Source organism: Poromitra crassiceps (genome assembly GCF_964638095.1).
Source record: "Poromitra crassiceps genome assembly, chromosome: 9".
Classification (NCBI taxonomy): Eukaryota; Metazoa; Chordata; class Actinopteri; order Beryciformes; family Melamphaidae; genus Poromitra; species Poromitra crassiceps.
Window position 1 is genome coordinate 42042282 of NC_139630.1, and position 21805 is coordinate 42064086.

A 21805-nucleotide genomic window follows, 5' to 3' on the forward strand; every position below is an offset into this window, starting at 1 on the left:
ATGACCTCCTCATACACATGTAGGCCAGACCCTTAGCTAAGCCTGTGTGTGCATTCTGTTGTCGATGCTAACTTGGCATCATTGCTAGCGGGAGGGAGGACTTACCCAGCATTCAGTCATTGCCTGCTTACTGGTAATGTTAATCCCATGTCAGATCTCCAGATGTGTTGCTAATGTTGAAAAGTTGTGAGTCGGATACAGCCATGAGTTGTGAGGCAGCCAGTGTTGTGACTGTGAGCGTCCAAGTTAATGTTACACAGCAGCAGGGAGGGCTGACTTAAGACTGATTGGACCGTGAGGACAGCGGAGGAGCTTTTTTTTTTGTTACCTTTATTTTTACGGTGTCACCGGTAACGTCACGTGTTTATTACCCGGTGGGAAAATGTTCACACCGTCACCGTGGCATCCCTATGCGAAGTACAAAAACTGCAGATGGACGATGGGCGATGGAGAAATAGGATGTTGTAAGCTAATCATTGAATTTACATTACTGTAACAATGATCATGAAGGCAGTATGGATTATACTGGAAATGTGTATTGTACATGAAGACTCTTTGAGTCTAAACACGTTGGTATATCCCTGTAGAATAAAGGATTTGTAATATAACTCAGAGTGCCTCGGATGTTTTCCCTCTTTGCTGCCTTCAACACCTGAGGAACTCCCTGCAACCATATTGGACAGCGACCTCTCTTTTTTATCTTGTATCTACAGTATATATGCCCCATCCTGGAAAAGCACCTGATTTTTACTCTGCTAACTTATATTGATGTCTTGACCCAATGCAGCACTCCCATCTTTATCTCTATTAGTAGTTAGTTTATGGGATAGGAATTCTGCCAGATGACAGGCACTAGTCGCCATTTTCTCCTTCATTTGGAAGGGAAAATTATCCTGAAATGAAGATTTGATTGACAGCTGCCATGTCATGATATGATTGGTTGAAATGGGGTAGAAATTTGATAGTACTAGGTGACGTCAGCAAACTGTAGATTACTGTTATGAATGAAATCTTGAAAAATGAACTTTTGATGTGAAAAAGTGTGTATATTTTTGTGATTTTTGTTGCATACATTATTAAATAGGTGCACTGCATACCCAGGTATTTGAACTAAAAGAAAAGAAAAGTCATGTTTGGGTTCAGCTCGACTTTAAGGCTACAAAAAGAAGTCTGATTGTATAGAAGTGACAGAAGAAATGACCCACCTTCTCTTGTCACTTGATTTATGACCTCAGTAAACACTTTCCTAATGGGTTTATGGTCTCAATCACTAGTTTCAAGTCTTCTTCAATACAGCTGATGTTCATTTTGTGGTCTGATTTAGAGTAAAATACACAATAAAGCAGACTATGGTTTGGGGTGTGATTGACAGGTCGCCTGTCGAGTGATTGCGCAGATCGGCGATCAGGGACCAATAGCAGGCATCGCTGCAGCTCTTCTCATTCACATACTGTATAGTCACTTCTGCCTTCAAGAAAACCAAGATGGCGATGGTCACAATGTGAAACTCGAGGCTTCAAATCGGGAGTCCAGAAACCAATGGGTGACATCGCAGTGGCTACATCCAAATTTTTAAACACTCTATATTGGTGTGTGTGTGTGTGTGTGTGTGTGTGTGTGTGTGACAGTAATGTTGCAGGAGCTTTTTAGGCCATGGACTGTCTGCGTGATGCGAGCTGGCATGGTGATATGTGTGTGTGTGTGTGTGTGTGTGTGCGTGATACGAGCTGGCGTGATGATGCGCTCTGTCACCGTAGTAACCAGAGGGCACGGCTTTATTAAAGCCAGGCTCTGACCAAACCACTAGTGACACAAACACACACACAAACACACACACACACACAGAGTAACACAAGGGCATTGATTCCAGTTTAGAAGTGGTAGGGATATTTCTGGTGGGGGTCCGCTAGTCTCAAGACAATTTCCAAATGCTTCCACCCACCTACCCGTCTGTAATTCAGCAGCACCCGCCTACCCGTCTGTAATTCAGCAGCACCCGCCTACCCGTCTGTAATTCAGCAGCACCCGCCTACCCGTCTGTAATTCAGCAGCACCCGCCTACCCGTCTGTAATTCAGCAGCACCCGCCTACCCCTCTGTAATTCAGCAGCACCCACCTACCCGTCTGTAATTCAGCAGCACCCACCTACCCGTCTGTAATTCAGCAGCACCCGCCTACCCGTCTGTAATTCAGCAGCACCCACCTACCCGTCTGTAATTCAGCAGCACCCGCCTACCCCTCTGTAATTCAGCAGCACCCGCCTACCCCTCTGTAATTCAGCAGCACCCGCCTACCCCTCTGTAATTCAGCAGCACCCACCTACCCCTCTGTAATTCAGCAGCACCCACCTACCCCTCTGTAATTCAGCAGCACCCACCTACCCCTCTGTAATTCAGCAGCACCCGCCTACCTGTCTGTAACTCAGCAGCACCCGCCTACCCCTCTGTAATTCAGCAGCACCCGCCTACCCCTCTGTAACTCAGCAGCACCCGCCTACCCCTCTGTAATTCAGCAGCACCCGCCTACCTGTCTGTAACTCAGCAGCACCCGCCTACCCGTCTGTAATTCAGCAGCACCCGCCTACCCCTCTGTAATTCAGCAGCACCCACCTACCCGTCTGTAACTCAGCAGCACCCGCCTACCCCTCTGTAATTCAGCAGCAGCCGCCTACCCGTCTGTAATTCAGCAGCACCCACCTACCCGTCTGTAACTCAGCAGCACCCGCCTACCCCTCTGTAATTCAGCAGCACCCACCTACCCGTCTGTAATTCAGCAGCACCCGCCTACCCGTCTGTAACTCAGCAGCACCCGCCTACCCGTCTGTAATTCAGCAGCAGCCGCCTACCCGTCTGTAATTCAGCAGCACCCACCTACCCGTCTGTAACTCAGCAGCACCCGCCTACCCCTCTGTAATTCAGCAGCACCCACCTACCCGTCTGTAACTCAGCAGCACCCGCCTACCCGTCTGTAATTCAGCAGCACCCGCCTACCCCTCTGTAATTCAGCAGCACCCACCTACCCGTCTGTAACTCAGCAGCACCCGCCTACCCGTCTGTAATTCAGCAGCACCCACCTACCCGTCTGTAATTCAGCAGCACCCGCCTACCCATCTGTAATTCAGCAGCACCCACCTACCCCTCTGTAACTCAGCAGCACCCACCTACCCCTCTGTAACTCAGCAGCACCCGCCTACCCCTCTGTAACTCAGCAGCACCCACCTACCCCTCTGTAACTCAGCAGCACCCACCTACCCGTCTGTATTTCAGCAGCTCACCCGCCTACCCGTCTGTAACTCAGCAGCACCCACCTACCCGTCTGTATTTCAACAGCTCTCAAAGTTGGTCAAAAAATAAGGCAGAATATCTGCTCCTTTCCCCACTTCCATGTCCCCTGTGAAGTCGCTTAAAGGAGAATTTCGGGTTTTTTTAACCTGCAGCCCTCTCTTCACATTAATTATGATCTGACGACTCACCCAGTGCTCTCCGCAGCGTTTTTGTCCGTCCTAGGCGTTGTTTTGAGATCAATAGTGTCCAAGCCAGTCCTAGAATGGAGCTCCGTGGGGGCCAAGTGGCAGCGTGCTTTTCCTCCATCTAAATAGACAGTTTTATTCCCGTTTTCGATGCATAAACTGTTCCCTAAGGAACGATCAGACTGCAATTCTTCCCCGGGCTCTTTTCACCGGTAGTTACAGGCATCCCATTTTCGCCTGTCGGGTCAGTGAGACACAACTCTCGTCAGGAAAGTCTCACTGACCCGACAGGCGGAAATGGGATGCCTGGGATGCCTGGAACAACTACCGCTCGGCGCTCTTTACCGCTGTAAAGAGCCCGGGGGACAATAGCAGTCTGCTGGTTCTTTAGGGATCCGAAAACGGGAATAAAACTGTCTATTTACATGGATGAAAAGCACGCTGCTACGTGGCCCCCACGGAGCTCCATTCTAGGACTGGCTTGCACACTATTGATCTCAAAACAACGCCTAAGACGGACAAAAACGCTGCGGAGAACACTGGGTGAGTCGTCAGATAATAATTAATGTGAGGAGAGGGATCCAGGTAAAAAAAAAACGAAATTCTCCTTTAATAGCCGACTTGAATCCTAGCTAGCTAGCTTCTGAGCAGAAATGGAAATTGGACAAGATATTGTTTTATTTAGTTATATATCAATTTTCTGGAGCATGTGTCATGATTGGTCGACTACCATCGAACTTCCTTACAGTCTGAAGCTTTTTTCTTTTCTTTGGGACTTCCTCATAACTTTCTCTGTCCAAATGTTAATGGGTGAAAGTAGCGACTGTCTCTGGAGCATTCCAAGATTGTGGAAAAGATGGACTGGTTTAAGATTAGGGGTCCGGGGTTTCTCCCCAGTGCAATGTTTGTGCCTTTTTAGACTATTTAGCATGACTTATGGCACCTTGAGTATTGAATTAATTTTAGTGTTTTATTTTTAGTCAAATTAACTCAAAGATAATATATGTTGCAGATACACCACTGCCACATATTTGGCTAACATTACAGTCAATCAGACAATATATAGAGTAGCTATTCCTTATGTCCTTGTCACGCTAGCTAGCTAGCAAACTTTAGACAAATGTTACTGATTTCAGTTCCAAAGATGGTTAATGTGTAGCCAGTGCAGAAAATTGCCAAGCAAAATAACAATGACACGTCTGTCTGGTTAAACTCAGTTACAACACATTGTTTTCACTCATCATCACACACATTTTCTAAACACAAATTGGCAGCTTAAACTGTCTGCACCTGCCAGCTGATTGTGGGTTTGTTTGTGCAGTGTGATTGGCCTAAAGTTCCAAACAATACCAATAAGCCCCAATAAGCACCAATACCCCCCCCTCCCGCGCCGCTTTCAAAAAAGTGCAAGATACAATCCAGATCAGTTGTACAGGAATCCACATGCATGCATGCATGCACACACACACATAGATAATTCAGATAATACTTACTTTGATATGATGCGACTGAAGCTAGACTGGTGTTATTGCAACAAAAAAAAACACTCCCTGTTTCTTTGATTTCTCACCGGCTCTTGCTCATCTCCCGGCTGATATTTCCAATAAATAAACATGAGGCTCGTCTCTTTCTGCAGTCATTCATGCAGTCCTCCTCCTTATATTGTGACATCTTTCTAACAAGCAGGCTCTGGATCAGTAGGCATACATGCAGTCCTCCTTCTTACATTATATTGTGATATCTTTCTAACAAGCAGACTCTGGATCAGTAGCCATACATGCAGTCCTCCTTCTTATATTGTGTGCAACTTTCTAACAAACAGACTCTGGATCAGTAGCCATACATGCAGTCCTCCTCCTTATATTGTGACATCTTTCTAACAAACAGACTCTGGATCAGTAGCCATAGATGCAGTCATCCTCCTTATATTGTGATATCTTTCTAACAAGCAGACTCTGGATCAGTAGCCATGTGCTGTCCTCCTCCTTATATTGTGACATCTTTCTAACAAACAGACTCTGGATCAGTAGTCATGCAGTCCTCCTTCTTACAGTATATTGTGACATCTTTCTAACAAGCAGACTCTGGATCAGTAGTCATGCAGTTCTCCTTCTTATATTGTGACATCTTTCTAACAAGCAGACTCTGGATCAGTAGTCATGCAGTCCTTATCTTGTGACATCTTTCTAACAAGCAGACTCTGGAGCAGTAGTCATGCAGTCCTCCTTCTTATCTTGTGACATCTTTCTAACAAGCAGACTCTGGATCAGTAGTCATACATGCAGTCCTCCTTCTTATATTGTGACTAACAAGCAGACTCTGGATCAGTAGTCATGCATGCAGTCCTCTTTCTTATATTGTGACATCTCTCTAAGAAGCAGACTCTGGATCAGTAGTCATAATGGCCAGAGTCCTTCATCGCTCCCAAAAAACAACATTTCACCGATTGTTAAAGTGGCAGGTTTTCCTGTTTGACGGCTGGCTATCAAAGACACTGTGCTCAATGGGCCTTATTGAATGTGCATCTCCATATCGTCACATTATGTATATTGGTTGTATTCATGTTTGAACACTTGCTTCCTGCTGCGTCGATGCCTCATCTCTTTCCTCTGCCTTCTCATATTCACAAAAGATATTCACCATAAATAAACATGAGGCACTCATATTCATGCTCAATCAGCGGGGTCCTGTGGAAAACCTGGACCTCCAAAATGCTTGTTTTGCTTGACCAAAGAAAAAGAAAACCCTCTCACTGGCAGTCCCACTGGGAGAGACAACCCTTCCCCCAGCAGGGTCAGAACCATTGAGCCACACAGGGAGTTGAACCCCTAACCCTGACAGTGTAAGAGCTCCACTATCAGAGCGAGACAGGCCAATATTCATATTCATATTCATATTGAGAGCTCTCTGCTGCTTTGATTTCTCATTCCTCTGTCCTCAGTCATTTCTTATGCAGAATAATAAACATGACTGTGCTGGGCTGTTTACATATTCACACATATTCTTCATTCTCATATGGATATTCAGGGAATAATGAGCGGAGTATTTACATTCAACTTCCCTTCACCATCTCCTCTTCTCCCATCACTCACCCCCACCTTCCCTATCCACCTTCTATCTCCCACTCTTCTCCTTCCCTTCTGTCAATCCCACATCACCTTCTCTCCCTCTGTCCCCCCCTCTCTTTCTCCATCTCTCTCTGCCCTCCTCCTCTCTCTCTCTCTCTGGGAGATGAATTGAATATGTAAGCTATTGGATGTGAATGAATAAAGCATTCCATCTCAAACACACATTGGTGACACCTTATTAACCACATGTCAGCTGCACATGACAGTTAGAGCGTGCAGGGCGCACACACACACGCACGCACGCACGCACACACACACACACACACACACACACACACACACACACACACACACACACACAAATACACGCCCGCACAAAGACACACACACGGCCGGTTCACACTGACACGCACGTACGCATGTGCACGTGTATAAACACACATAGAAGCAGAAGGCTGGCATACACACCACATAGATAAACACAGAATCTGGCTCATTAGTCTATATATTGTATTAGTGAGTTGTATTTCACACAGTGCATCTGCTCTTGATATGAAAGATATATTTTCAAAATGGTTCTTATTCCACTGTTTCAGAGTAATAACATAAAACTGGGTAAAAAAAACAAAAGAAAATACAAATACTGGGTCAACAACAGGGTCATGGACAAAACAAAATGTGCCCCCAAAACCTGTTAGGACAAATTGGTTTCCAAAGGTACTGTGTGTGCTGTCACCAATGCCTTAACTTACCTTACTTTGACATAAAACAGAAACACACACATTAAAAAAAACATCCTCACCTCTGACGATCAGGCCAGCGAAGTTGGACACCCCGGAGCCCCGCTCTGATTGGGTGACACAGCGGTACAGATCTTGATCCTGATTGGTCACCTCTTTGAGGCGGAAGGAGGCGGCGAATCGTCTGTGGTTGATGTTTTTAGTCTGAGCAACGGGAATGTCTTCGCCGTTTCTCCTCTGAAAGACAGACAGGTAGACAGAGCTGCTACTGCAGAGGCTGAGGGGAGTTTTCTTTTTTGACTGCCTTGCTCAAGGTCACAAGGCAGCACTGCACCACACACACATGCCCGTACACGCACACACACACTCACACTCACACTCACTCACATTCCATCACTCACTGACAGCAGGTCTGAAGGTCATCGCCACAATAGAGCCATAATGAAATCAGCAGCTATTAAACTCTTAATCAAGTTAGCAGCTAGGATGTATAGCCTGGAGAGAGCTGTGTGTGTGTGTGTGTGTGTGTGTGTGTGTGTGTGCGTGCGCGTGCGTGCGTGTGTGCGTGCACGTGCTACAGTTTATTGTTGGATATACAGTACCTGTCCTGAGGATACATGGAGTGCTTCTTTTTTTTTGCCCTCTTTGTCTACAGTATGTTTGTATACACATACATACATACATACATACATACATACAGTACATACATACATACTATACATGCATACATACATTTGGATTGGATTGTTCATCTAGTAGCAATACATTGAAACAGGGCATTCTGTGTGTGTGTGTGTGTGTGTGTGTGTGTGTGTGTGTGTGTGTGTGTGTGTGTGTGTGTGTGTGTGTGTGTGTGTGTGTGTGTGTGTGTGTGTGTGTGTGTGTGTGTGTGTGTGTGTGCGTGCGTGTGCGTGCGCGCGTGGAGATGACCGTACCTGTAGCCAGAGTTTATTGCTGGATGTATCTCGTCCAGTGGCGATACACTGAAACGTGGCATTCTGCCCGGCGTTCACCTCCACGTCCCCCAGACGCAGGAAATGAGGGGATTTATCTACAGGAAATGAGGTCACAATGTTGGAGGAAATCAGATCAATATGCTACTAGTAATGAGGTCATGGCAAGGTTGTCTGATTTCTGCTGTAACACGCTTTTGCTTTGGTTTTATATGTTGTAGGAAGTGGGGATGGGGTGACAGAGCCAGACCAAATGATGGATCAGTCAGGTTATCACAAAGCATATATAGTATTATTATTATTATTATTATTATTATTATTACTGCTAATAAAGTTTACTGAAGTCCAAAGAAAGCACCGCAGGATAGCTTATTGCCATTGGGAGATAACGTCAATGTCACATCCGATATAATTCGCATAGATTCCAATTCTAAACGACCATGCTAAGATATGAAATAAGCCTTTTAGGCCCTGAAGATGCAGTTCCACTTTGACATTTTCATTCTGGGGAGGTGATTGCAATCATAGATAGCAGCTACTATGGTGATGAAACGAAAGCACACACACACACACACACAAGGTTGTGTGTTCAGAAATGCAGCTGTGAGGATGAATGCGTCTACTGTGGAGACTAAGGACTAATTCCATTTCAAATACTTGTTCCCTACAGGGTATCTTTGTGCTCTCTCCCATTAGGTGCCCTGGTCCTCTCCTCCGACCGGGACTCTTTGAAATGTCCTCACAAACCCTCCGTTGGCCAAATGTCCACAAATTGAGAATATTGACAGATTGACTGATGTCAGTGGCACAATTCCTAATAGACAGACGGACCTGATTGTTCAAAGTACTAAATGGATTCCTCGATAAAATCGACTGAAGCACACTAGCTAAAGGAGTTGTAACTGCTCCTCACTAGGAACAGGCGTGTGAGGCTGTATAGCTCTGTGCTAACTCTTTTAGATGGAGGGCTCTAGCAGCAAGGACACACTGAAGGGAAGGAGAGAAGGCGACTTCAAACGTAGCAAGAATTTAAAATGGATCGCAACTCTCATCTCTCTCCTCAGTACGAGACAAGACAGCTACTGTTCAGTGTGTTTGTGTAAGTGTGTGTGTGTGTGTGTGTGTGTGTGTGTGTGTGTGTGTGTGTGTGTGTGTGTGTGTGAGAAAATGCTGAGTGGTCAGAATCTTCTCTCTCCATGATTGCCCTAATACTGTCTCATTTCCCGCTTCACTCTCTCTCGCTCCCTCTTTGTCTGTTTCTCTCTCTCTGTCTCTCCATCCCTCCCTAAGAATGTCTCTCTCTCCATTCTTCCCTAAGACTGCCTCTCTCTGTCCATCCCTCCCCAAGACTCTCTCTCTGTCTCTCCATCCCTCCCTAAGAATGTCTCTCTCTCCATTCTTCCCTAAGACTGCCTCTCTCTGTCCATTCCTCCCCAAGACTCTCTCTCTGTCTCTCCATCCCTCCCTAAGAATGTCTCTCTCTCCATTCTTCCCTAAGACTGCCTCTCTCTGTCCATCCCTCCCTAAGACTCTCTCTCTGTCTCTCCATCCCTCCCTAAGAATGTCTCTCTCTCCATTCTTCCCTAAGACTGCCTCTCTCTGTCCATTCCTCCCTAAGACTCTCTCTGTCTCTCCATCCCTCCCTAAGAATGTCTCTCTCTCCATTCTTCCCTAAGACTGCCTCTCTCTGTCCATCCCTCCCTAAGACTCTCTCTCTGTCTCTCCATCCCTCCCTAAGAATGTCTCTCTCTCCATTCTTCCCTAAGACTGACTCTCTCTGTCTCTCCATCCCTCCCTAAGAATGTCTCTCTCTCCATTCTTCCCTAAGACTGCCTCTCTCTGTCTCTCCATCCCTCCCCAAGAATGGCTCTCTCTCCATTCTTCCCTAAGACTGCCTCTCTCTGTCCATCCCTCCCTAAGACTCTCTCTCTGTCTCTCCATCCCTCCCTAAGAATGTCTCTCTCTCCATTCTTCCCTAAGACTGCCTCTCTCTGTCCATCCCTCCCTAAGACTCTCTCTTTCTCTCTCCATCCCTCCCTAAGATTCTCTCTCTCTGCTCCTCATTCTTCCTCCCCCTCTCCCTTCCACCTCTTCTGTGTCACCTTCCCACTTATCTACCCATTCAGCTGCAACAGAAACCATGCTAGGTACAGTCTAATTAGTGGCCAAAGCCATCAGCGTCTATGCAGCCAACTAGGACTAATTGCTGGCATGCTAATGACTCACCGCATGGGTAGCTGAGCACCTGAATGTCGTCTATGGCGATGAAGCCGGCTTTACTGTCCGAAACCTCTGCTTCAAAGATGACCTGAGAACAGAGATGCCGAGTTTGGTATTGTTGTTGTTATTATTTATTATTATCATCATCATCATAACTACTACATAACATTTAAGAATACATGATAAATGTATTGATATATTCCATATTTGAATTCGTTTTTTTATATTTGCCGTTTAAATGTGTGCTTTGCAAAGTGTATAAATGTATAATGAAAGTAAGGAATGTTAGCAGAGCAGAAGAGAGGTGGGAGAAATGCAGAGGAGAAGAGAAGGAAAGTGATTCTGTGAGGAGGCCAATTCCATCTGTGACCCTCCATTAGCCTGAAAATGGAACAGCTTTAGCAAAATAAAAAGAAAGTACAAAACGCAAAATACAACACAGCAAAAAAAATGGCAATGCTGCTCGTAGGAGAAAAGGGAAATGACATAATAAACAAATGCTGCTCTTGCAAATCACAAACCTCAATAGCACATCATCAACCATCTATAGCACTGTTACCAAACTGCTCCTTTGGACTGTGTTCTAAATGCATTTTGGACATAGAAGCTACTGTAAGTATGTCCATTTAAATTCAAAATTGCTGCCAAGGTGACAGACAGAACCTAAGCGGCAGATAGAAAGTCACTTGCAGCCATTGCAAATGGGGCATAAAACTAGATAAATACAATGCTAGCATTATCTCCTACGAGACTGCTGTGAATTTAGATTGAGATTTGGACTATACATTGACCATGGAGCCAGAAATGACAGGTGGGAGCCTTCCTGTTGGATCATGGTAATCTCTGATGGCTGCCATAGAATTGATAAGTAATGAAAATCACTGCAGTGTGGACAGTAAGGTGGAGACTGCAGTGTGGACGGTAAGGTGGAGACAGTGTGGACAGTAAGGTGGAGACTGCAGTGTGGACGGTAAGGTGGAGACAGTGTGGACAGTAAGGTGGAGACAGTGTGGACAGTAAGGTGGAGACTGCAGTGTGGACAGTAAGGTGGAGACAGTGTGGACGGTAAGGTGGAGGCAGTGTGGACAGTAAGGTGGAGACTGCAGTGTGGACAGTAAGGTGGAGACAGTGTGGACAGTAAGGTGGAGACAGTGTGGACAGTAAGGTGGAGACAGTGTGGACGGTAAGGTGGAGACAGTGTGGACAGTAAGGTGGAGGCAGTTTGGACAGTAAGGTGGAGACAGTGTGGACAGTAAGGTGGAGACAGTGTGGACAGTAAGGTGGAGACAGTGTGGACGGTAAGGTGGAGACAGTGTGGACAGTAAGGTGGAGACAGTGTGGACAGTAAGGTGGAGACAGTGTGGACAGTAAGGTGGAGACAGTGTGGACGGTAAGGTGGAGACAGTGTGGACAGTAAGGTGGAGACAGTGTGGACAGTAAGGTGGAGGCAGTTTGGACAGTAAGGTGGAGACTGCAGTGTGGACGGTAAGGTGGAGACAGTGTGGACGGTAAGGTGGAGACAGTGTAGACGGTAAGGTGGAGGCAGTTTGGACAGTAAGGTGGAGACTGCAGTGTGGACAGTAAGGTGGAGACAGTGTGGACAGTAAGGTGGAGACTGCAGTGTGGACGGTAAGGTGGAGACAGTGTGGACAGTAAGGTGGAGACAGTGTGGACGGTAAGGTGGAGACAGTGTGGACAGTAAGGTGGAGACAGTGTGGACGGTAAGGTGGAGACTGCAGTGTGGACAGTAAGGTGGAGACAGTGTGGACGGTAAGGTGGAGAAAGTGTGGACAGTAAGGTGGAGACAGTGTGGACGGTAAGGTGGAGACTGCAGTGTGGACAGTAAGGTGGAGACAGTGTGGACGGTAAGGTGGAGACAGTGTGGACGGTAAGGTGGAGACAGTGTGGACGGTAAGGTGGAGACTGCAGTGTGGACAGTAAGGTGGAGACAGTGTGGACGGTAAGGTGGAGACAGTGTGGACGGTAAGGTGGAGACAGTGTGGACGGTAAGGTGGAGACAGTGTGGACAGTAAGGTGGAGACTGCAGTGTGGACGGTAAGGTGGAGACAGTGTGGACAGTAAGGTGGAGACAGTGTGGACGGTAAGGTGGAGACAGTGTGGACAGTAAGGTGGAGACAGTGTGGACGGTAAGGTGGAGACTGCAGTGTGGACAGTAAGGTGGAGACAGTGTGGACGGTAAGGTGGAGAAAGTGTGGACAGTAAGGTGGAGACAGTGTGGACGGTAAGGTGGAGACTGCAGTGTGGACAGTAAGGTGGAGACAGTGTGGACGGTAAGGTGGAGACAGTGTGGACGGTAAGGTGGAGACAGTGTGGACGGTAAGGTGGAGACTGCAGTGTGGACAGTAAGGTGGAGACAGTGTGGACGGTAAGGTGGAGAGGAGACAGTGTGGACAGTAAGGTGGAGACAGTGTGGACGGTAAGGTGGAGACTGCAGGGGTTGTGATGCGAAATTAGCATATGGTAGCAGACTGAGATGGAGTGTTGGCCTTGGTGGAGTACACTTCTAGTATGCTTAAGAATCCTGTTACTACTGTAGGTTACTGTTTGTTTATTCGATGGGCCATAGTACAGTAGGCCTATAGCCTACTGTGGTAGCTTGGCAGATATACCATACTGACATTATTATGGTTACATCCCTACATGAATAAGCAGGCCACTAGTTTGTGGGTTATATTTATTTTGTGTTGCCTAGTCCTTGAAATAATATTTCTACACTGCAGTCAACAGGTGCTTCCGTTTTCTGCCATCCCACTTCGTCGACCATTCTGTCAGAGGTTGCAGATAAAGTCAATTCTCTATCTATCTCTCCTCTTTCTCTCCCTCGCTCGCTTGCCATCTGTTTTCTAACGGTGTTGACTCAGTGAGGAGTGCTGTAATGAACAGAGGAGGAGGAGAGGAGGAGAGGAGAGGAGAGGGGAGGAGAGGAGGAGAGGAGAGGAGAGGGGAGGAGAGGAGAGGGGAGGGGAGAAAAGGAGAGGAAAGGAATGGAGGGCAAAGGAGAGGGAAGAAGAGGGGTCAGAGAGAGGGGGGGAGAGTGGTTGTTGTCATTCATCACCTGTAAAAAGGAAATCTGCTGTGAACTGTTTACCCATAGCTCATCATCCTCTGCTTGTCAAACTCTGCCCCTCTCTGTCTCTCTCCCCTACCAATCTATGTGCTGTCTCCCTCCTATCATCTTTCACTCATTGCTCACAGTGGAGCGCAGCAGAAAGGCATCGGTTGACTTTTAATACCGTTGTCATCTCTCCGTCTGTCTGCCCGTGTTTGCCTGCCTGTCTGCCCGTCTGCCTGTCTGCCTGTCTGCCTGCCTGTCTGCTGGGCCCGTCTGTCAGCCTGCCCGTCTGCCTGCCAACCTGTCTGTCTGCCGACCTGTCTGTCTGTCTGTCTGTCTGCCTGCCGGCCTGTCTGCCTGCTGGGCCTGTCTGTCTGCCGACCTGTCTGTCTGCCTGCCCGTCTGTCTGCTGGCCTGTCTGCCTGCCGGTCTGTCTGTCTGCTGGCCTGTCTGCCTGCCGACCTGTCTGTCTGCCTGCCCGTCTGTCTGCCGGCCTGTCTGCCTGCCGACCTGTCTATCTGTCTGCCGGCCCGTCTATCTGCCTGCCGGCCTATCTGCCTGCTGGGCCTGTCTGCCGCCGCAGTCTGCTGATCATTGCAGCCGCTTGTTATTATAACCAAGTTTCTTTGGAAGCCATAACATGACTCTGTCCCTGTGTGTCCCTGTGTGTGCATGTGTGTGCGTGCCTGTGTGTGTGTGTGTGTGTGTGTGTGTGTGTGTGTGTGTGTGTGTGTGTGTGTGTGTGTGTGTGCGCGCGTGCGTGCGTGCGTGCGTGTGGGTATTTGTGTATAAATTCTCACATCTCTGAGAAGTTTGCTTTTGTAGAGAAGGTAACACTTTATTTGGATAGTCCGCCTACAAAGAGTCAGAGAGTATTTATAACCTTTGAACAGCTTATTAGTTGACGTTCAACAATTCAACTGTTTCGCTTTTGTCTGTAGATGTTTAACAGATTCTGTTTGGTTCCCATTCCACACAGCTGATTCTCATCACCTGGAGCTACTAAATTATACTGAGAATATATTATGTTCATGAATTGTCACATATACTCTAGAATCCATCATCTGCATCTACAGAAAAAATCTAAACATTTGAATTGTTGAATGTCAATTAATACGGTGATGAAATGTTACAAAATACTCTGTAGACTCTGTAGGCCAATTATGCAAATTAAGTGTTACCATAGAGAATACTAAAAACAGCATAACGTCAACATTAATGAAACTATGGGGGTTTTGAATAGGTTCCATCAGGCCTGGGGTCATGGCACAAACCATTGCTCATTGCTTTTTGTTTGGGTTGACTCGTCAGCGTGGTGACCACATCTGAGTTGGCTAATTCATGACTCATCATCAGCGTGGTGACCATCTGAGTTGGCTGATTCATGACTCATCAGCGTGGTGACCATCTGAGTTGGCTGATTCATGACTCATCAGCGTGGTGACCATCTGAGTTGGCTGATTCATGACTCATCAGTGTGGTGACCATCTGAGTTGGCTGATTCATGGCTCATCATCAGCGTGGTGACCATCTGAGTTGGCTGATTCATGACTCATCATCAGCGTGGTGACCATCTGAGTTGGCTGATTCATGACTCATCAGTGTGGTGACCATCTGAGTTGGCTGATTCATGACTCATCATCAGCGTGGTGACCATCTGAGTTGGCTGATTCATGACTCATCAGTGTGGTGACCATCTGAGTTGGCTGATTCATGACTCATCATCAGCGTGGTGACCATCTGAGTTGGCTGATTCATGACTCATCATCAGCGTGGTGACCATCTGAGTTGGCTGATTCATGACTCATCAGTGTGGTGACCATCTGAGTTGGCTGATTCATGACTCATCATCAGCGTGGTGACCATCTGAGTTGGCTGATTCATGACTCATCAGTGTGGTGACCATCTGAGTTGGCTGATTCATGACTCATCAGTGTGGTGACCATCTGAGTTGGCTGATTCATGACTCATCATCAGCGTGGTGACCATGTGAGTTGGCTGATTCATGACTCATCATCATCGTGGTGACCATCTGAGTTGGCTGATTCATGACTCATCAGCGTGGTGACCATCAGAGTTGGCTGATTCATGACTCATCAGTGTGGTGACCATCTGAGTTGGCTGATTCATGACTCATCATCAGTGTGGTGACCATCGGAGTTGGCTGATTCATGACTCATCATCAGGGTGGTGACCATCTGAGTTGGCTGATTCATGGTTCTGGCAGTGGTTTCCTTTCCTCTAAGGAGATGTGTCCATCATGCAAGCGTCACGAGCTCTGGCGGGAGTCATTAGTTTGTAGGCTGGATTACTGATAGCTTGTTTTTACACGTTCGCGCATGGCTAAAACAGGTCCTTGCTCAGTAATGATGAAAACAGAGGACTGAAATATCACCCATCCAGAGTAGGGTTGGCCGATAGCGTATATCCTCCTGTCAGCCACTCGCATACTATATACAGTATCACCCTGCTTCATGTATGGGGAGTGAATTCAAATGTATTTTCTTAACTCTGCAAGGGAGGGGTAATTTTCCATTTTCCATTATAACATTAGTTGTCCTTTTAGTCAAGAAACGAAGTGATGAACAGGCATCAGAAAGAAGTGATGAACAGTCATCAGGTGGTGGTTCATTCCCAAAGCCAAGCAGTAGCAAAAGACACTCAAATGGGACAAAACCAGCACACCCTGAGGAAAGCTCTGGGGAATGTCAGCTGTGTTTAGGCACCTTCTGTGCTGGCTCGAAATACATTTTAAATACATTTTTAAACAAATTGAGCATATTTTTTCACTATAGGCTATCATTTATATTACCAAAGATCAAGGTAATTTAAAATTGAGCATAATTTCTCACTAGGCTATAATTTAAAATACCAAAAAAATCCTCTAGGGAATGTCTACTGATAAGGGATTCAGTTCTTCAAAGATCCTAGATGTAGGCCTATTCGCACAGTTGATTCAGTTCTTCAAAGATCCCAGATGTAGGCCTATTCGCACAGTTGCACAACCCCAGTCCAGAGAACAAGCCATTTGCTGATGAATTCAGGAAAGAAAAACTGATTTTTTAAAATGTTTTTCTGATTCCCCCCCCCCCATTTTCTCCCCAATTGTACTTGGCCAATTTTCCCTTCTGCTGCCCTGGTCGCTGCTCCACCCTCTGCCGATCTGGGGAGAGCCGAGACTAGCACCATGCTTCCTCCAATACACGTGCAGTAGCCAGCCGCTTTTTTTCACTGAATCCCTTATCAGTAGTGTGTGTGTGCGCGTGTGTGTGTGTGTGCGCGTGTGCGTGCGTGTGCGTGTGTGTGTGTGTGCGTGTGCGTGTGCGTGTGTGTGTGTGTGCTATACATGTGTCACATCTGCACAGTCTCCCCCTGGTGAAACCGGTCTCATTACAACTGCAGCTAAAGTGCTAACACAGAAACATGTTGGAACATGAAATAATAGTTTCATAACCTCAAATCCAATAACCTGTTCTACAGCCTGAAAAACCAGCAGAAGCTTCAGAGCAAACTAGGACGATTATATTCAATTAAAACATGTTGACACAGGAGTTTGATGCTGCTGATCTCCTGCCTATGCGCTGAGGGGGCCTGAGATCCAGATGATTTCACACTTACAGTAAGATTGTAGAAGAGGGCCCCAGGCTGCGGGTATTAACATGATCTGTACGTGTGTCTGTATGTCTACTGAGGCTACTGTTAACGAGTACTATAGTGACTGGCTGTGATCCCTACAATTACAAATAAAAAAAGAGACTGAAAGAGACAGAAGAGAGAGACACAGACAGACAGACAGACAGACAGACAGACAGACAGACAGACGGCAGAGAGCTGTTGCCAATTAATGTCAAACATCCTTGTTTTTTCACACCAGTCATTACTGTAATCCATAAACCAACTATTGCTTGTTATACCTCAATTGGTAGGTCTAATGATTTCTCTAATGGGTTTGTAAAATCATATTCCCTGCAGTTAATTGTAAAATGCTTTTGCGGTATTCATACTATTTTTGACAGTCATGCCAATAAAGCATCTTTCACATGAAAGAGAGAGAGAGGGAGGGAGAGACAGACAGATTGAGAGAGAGAGAGAGACACACACAGACAGATTGAGAGAGAGAGAGAGAGACACACAGACAGATTGAAAGAGAGAGAGAGAGAGAGAGAGATAAGAGTGACAAACTGAGGAAGGCGGCCTGAGACAGACAGATGATCCAATAAAGACAAAGGATTCACAACCTGCTATACATGTAGTTGTTGATTGTATAGCTATATTGATGTTGCCGTTTGTTAGTTTGGTGGGTGCCTATATCAGAATACAGTATTACTCAATTACCTCTTATTTGATTTGTTTATATGGATTTGTCTATTTACTTTGGCAACAGGAGCTGAAGTATACTATATCAATATCATTTGAGAAATGCAAATAAAAGCAAATATGTGAATGAATGAATGAATGAATGAATGAAGGAGAGGGTAGGGGTGAGATGGTAAAGCTAGACATGTTTACAATGTTGACTGTTACAGTAAATATGAATATTCTTGGTTTAAACAGGGTCAAATGAATAGACACAACAGTATCACCAACAATGTCAGAGACCACTATGGTAAGCCCCCCCCCCGCCCCCCCACACACACACACACACTCCCTGTCTTTCTCAGTGTCTTTCTAGCCTAATCGTCACCTCCTGAGCCTCAGCTTCCTGTGTGTGTGTGTGTTCACATGAACTGTGAAGGTGCCAGGCATAAGTCAGTCCATAATAATACTAATAATAATAGAATATTATTCAGAGTATTACCTGGTATTCTAATAATAATAATAGAATATTATTCAGAGGATTACCTGGTATAATAATAGAATATTATTCAGAGTATTACCTGGTATAATAATACAATATTATTCAGAGTATTACCTGGTATAATAATACAATATTATTCAGAGTATTACCTGGTATTCGCTAGGCCAGAAGGTGGAGACAGCAAGTTCAGCTCTCAGCCAGTCTTTACCTAAACAAACAAAATCACAGTCAACACAATCAGAATAAAATCACAACAGGGTCAGAAGATCAGCACAATCAGAATAAAATCACAACAGGGTCAGAAGATCAGCACAATCAGAATAAAATCACAACAGTGTCAGAAGAGGAAAAATGAGAAACCAGAGTGGTACAGTCTTTACCAGTGTAGGACGTCATGTTCCATATGGGGTTGGCCAAGGGACCCTTGTTAACCTAGAGACAGAGTAACAGAAGAACTATCACACACTCAATTATAGTCACAAACAAATAGCATGCCAAAGTCAGCCAAATACTTCCTGATGGGCTCAAATAGGCCTCCTTCCCATTACACTGAGATGCATTCAACAAGACAAAAATAATAGTAATTTGATACATTATTGATCCCTGTAGGCAAATTCTCTTTTTGCTTGCCTCGATCAACAGGGAGTTTAGTAGCAGGAGCTAGTAGTGTCTTGCTCATGGACACTTCGGCAGGGCAGATGCTTACGAACAAGTGGGCTTGACCCTGGGTCATCCAGTACTCTCAACACCAGCCTGCTGCCCAGGCAGCAACAAAAGTAAGCAAATGGAAATTTCCCATTAAAAATAACGGAATTGTGTTGCAGCAACATCAAATCCAAAGAAAAGCTTTGAAGTCCAATCCCCCATGGTAAATGAGGATGAGAAGACAAAGACAGAGTGTGAAATAAACAACTCCAGTGGAAGGGCTGGAGTTTTGATCATTGCATCATGAAACGCAGCCAGAGATGAGTTGGACACTCCCGTCCTGCATCTATCCTCCATACTTTGATAGGGAAAAACATCTTAACACACAGTCTCGCATGCACACACACACACACAGACACACACACACACACACACACACACACACACACACACACACACCCCTATGTTAAAGGGACTTATGTAGCATTTTTTAACATCAATCCATTATTGTCAAATGAATAGCGATACCTTGGTATAATTACCGTACAATGAGACCATGGTCAGAACGACCAGTCTGTCTGTCACACAGATTTTCTTGTCTGTTTACAGAAATTATACCCTTTAAAAATGTAATGTGGTGAAGACTTATCTGTGTTAAAATGCTCTGTTAAAACCCTCTGCGGTTAAGTGTCTCAGGAAATTGTCCCATACAAGAAAGACTGTTTACCAGGTAGTTAGAAGCAAAATGATGTGTTAAAGTACAATCCAACTTAACTCATCAGAAAACCTATTGGGCTTATTCTGGTTCTCTACCTAAGAAATTAAACCAATCTTACTAATATAATTGGGCGGCCAATGCTGCAGCAAGGTGACCCAGTGTGGGACCATCTGCGGAGTGTGCGAGCTGCTGCTGTGAGTCCGCGAAGCGGGCGAGACCTCGAGGGCAAACGAACGAGGCTTGGTAAAAATGAACGAGGAGGAGGAGGCATGGTAGGAATGAGCACTGCCAGGTCAGCGGGCGTGACGAGGGATGTTAGAAAGGAGTGCGCACAGCACGCTCTGTTTCTAATATTAATAATAATCTGAATAAAGGATACAATATAAACAAAAACAAATATAGCCACAAGCGGCGATTGACGGGGTCCAAGCATCCGGTGACCTGGGGGTTAAATGTGACATATAGACACTAAATAGTGCACATTTAGTCAGAGTTGATATAATAATAATAAATAATAATAATAATATTAATAAATGTATTTATAGAGCACCTTTCACAGACCGAGATCACATGTGCAAAGGGGCACCAAGTTTGAATGGTTAATGAATTATGGGCAATTTAGTGTCAGGGTGTGTTTTATTAAAAGTTTAGAGAATTATCATTTCAAAACTGTTTCACGTATCCAAATAATTTTGATAACTTTAGATCAGGGTAGTCCAGAGATGACCCAGAAAAGGTTTGGGGTGATTTGGTCAAACGGTCTAGGAGGAGTTCGTAAAATAGGAAATTTTGATTTGTTCATTACAATATTTTAGATATCAACTCATTCATGCCCCTAGATCATGAAAACCGAATTTCCTACAAATCCATGTGGTCAATTATGAGATCTAAGCTTTTTGCAGTTGTAGCGCCCCCTAGTGGCACAGCTGAAACTTCTGCATGTCCTTACGGTAAAGCTACACTGGGCAACATGTGGTCAAAAAATGGGCAGGAGTTTACCAACAGTTAATGAGTTATGGCCAATTTAGTGTCAAGGCGTGTTCATTAAAAGCTTAGAAATGTATCAGTTCAAAATGGTTTTAGGTATCCAAATAATTTTAGATCAGGGTAGTCCAGAGATGACCCAGAAAAGGTCTGGGGTGATTTGGCCAAATGGTGTAGGAGGAGTTTGCAAAAATAAGTTTTTGAGAAAATGCAAAATGGCGGAAAGTCTAGTCAGACGGAAATGGGCGTGACCTATATGGATAGATGCGTATTGATCCAGGGAATCCAAGAGAAGTGGAATTTTGATTCAGAATTCAGAAATTATGGGCCAATACATGAAATGGGCTGTTAATGCGCCACCATCTGGGCAATATGGGAAATTTGTCTCTGAGTAGTGGGTCACATTTCCAACCTATTTGCAAAATCTGGTTACTCTGGGCCTTATGGTTTCTGACGTGCATACTGTTTTAGCAGAGAAGAAAAATAATAATCTGAACAATTACAATATACAAACCTTCACCAGGACGTTGAGTGTGCCGGGGCTGGAGCCGTCGGGGCTGGTGAGCAGGTAGTTGAAGTCGATACAATGAGTATCGTTTTCCTTCATGACTGGGAGCTGGAACCTGGCCTCCCCACCATCGTGCTGGGAGACATCCACGTACATGTAGGAGCCTGGACACAGAGACAGAGGGACATAGCTGTGTTACGCATCACTTCAAAGCTAGATTACATTCATATAGTCATAACATAATCAGCATAGTGAGTCACATTCATAGTCAGAGTTCCCACACATTTTCATGGATGAAAATGTCAAAAACCCTTCCATGACTTTTCAGGGATCATAACAGAATTTCCAAGTCAAGTGCGGCGGTGACTCTGAATCAATACCAGTTATTACTACACTGGACAAATATAGCACACCTGTTTCTAATGGATTTTAGTGCGTTAAAGTCACTGCGTCACATTACATATGGAAGCTATTGAAATAAAACATGCATTTTAATAATAAGGATTTTAATAATTCCCTGACTTTTCCAGGTCTGGAAAATGAGATTCTGAAATCCCATGACATTTCCAGGCTTTCCATGACCGTGGAAACATTGTATAGTGTTTGTGAATTTGACCTGGGTTTCCATT

The 21805-nt window shown here is 45.3% G+C and overlaps 1 protein-coding gene across 2 annotated transcripts in view; it reads right to left on the reverse strand.

Moving 5' to 3' along the window:
- The window catches only part of ptprk (protein tyrosine phosphatase receptor type K), a 190410-nt gene that overhangs the window by 76191 nt on the left and 92414 nt on the right, over positions 1–21805 (reverse strand). For both annotated transcript variants that reach the window (XM_083643454.1, XM_083643453.1), the window contains exons 3-8: positions 21183–21340; positions 18702–18753; positions 18471–18529; positions 10457–10538; positions 8213–8328; positions 7340–7514 (exon numbers count right to left, since the gene is read on the reverse strand). In XM_083643454.1, the coding sequence (XP_083499580.1) occupies positions 7340–7514; positions 8213–8328; positions 10457–10538; positions 18471–18529; positions 18702–18753; positions 21183–21340 (642 nt within the window). The remainder of the gene's footprint in view (positions 1–7339; positions 7515–8212; positions 8329–10456; positions 10539–18470; positions 18530–18701; positions 18754–21182; positions 21341–21805) is intronic.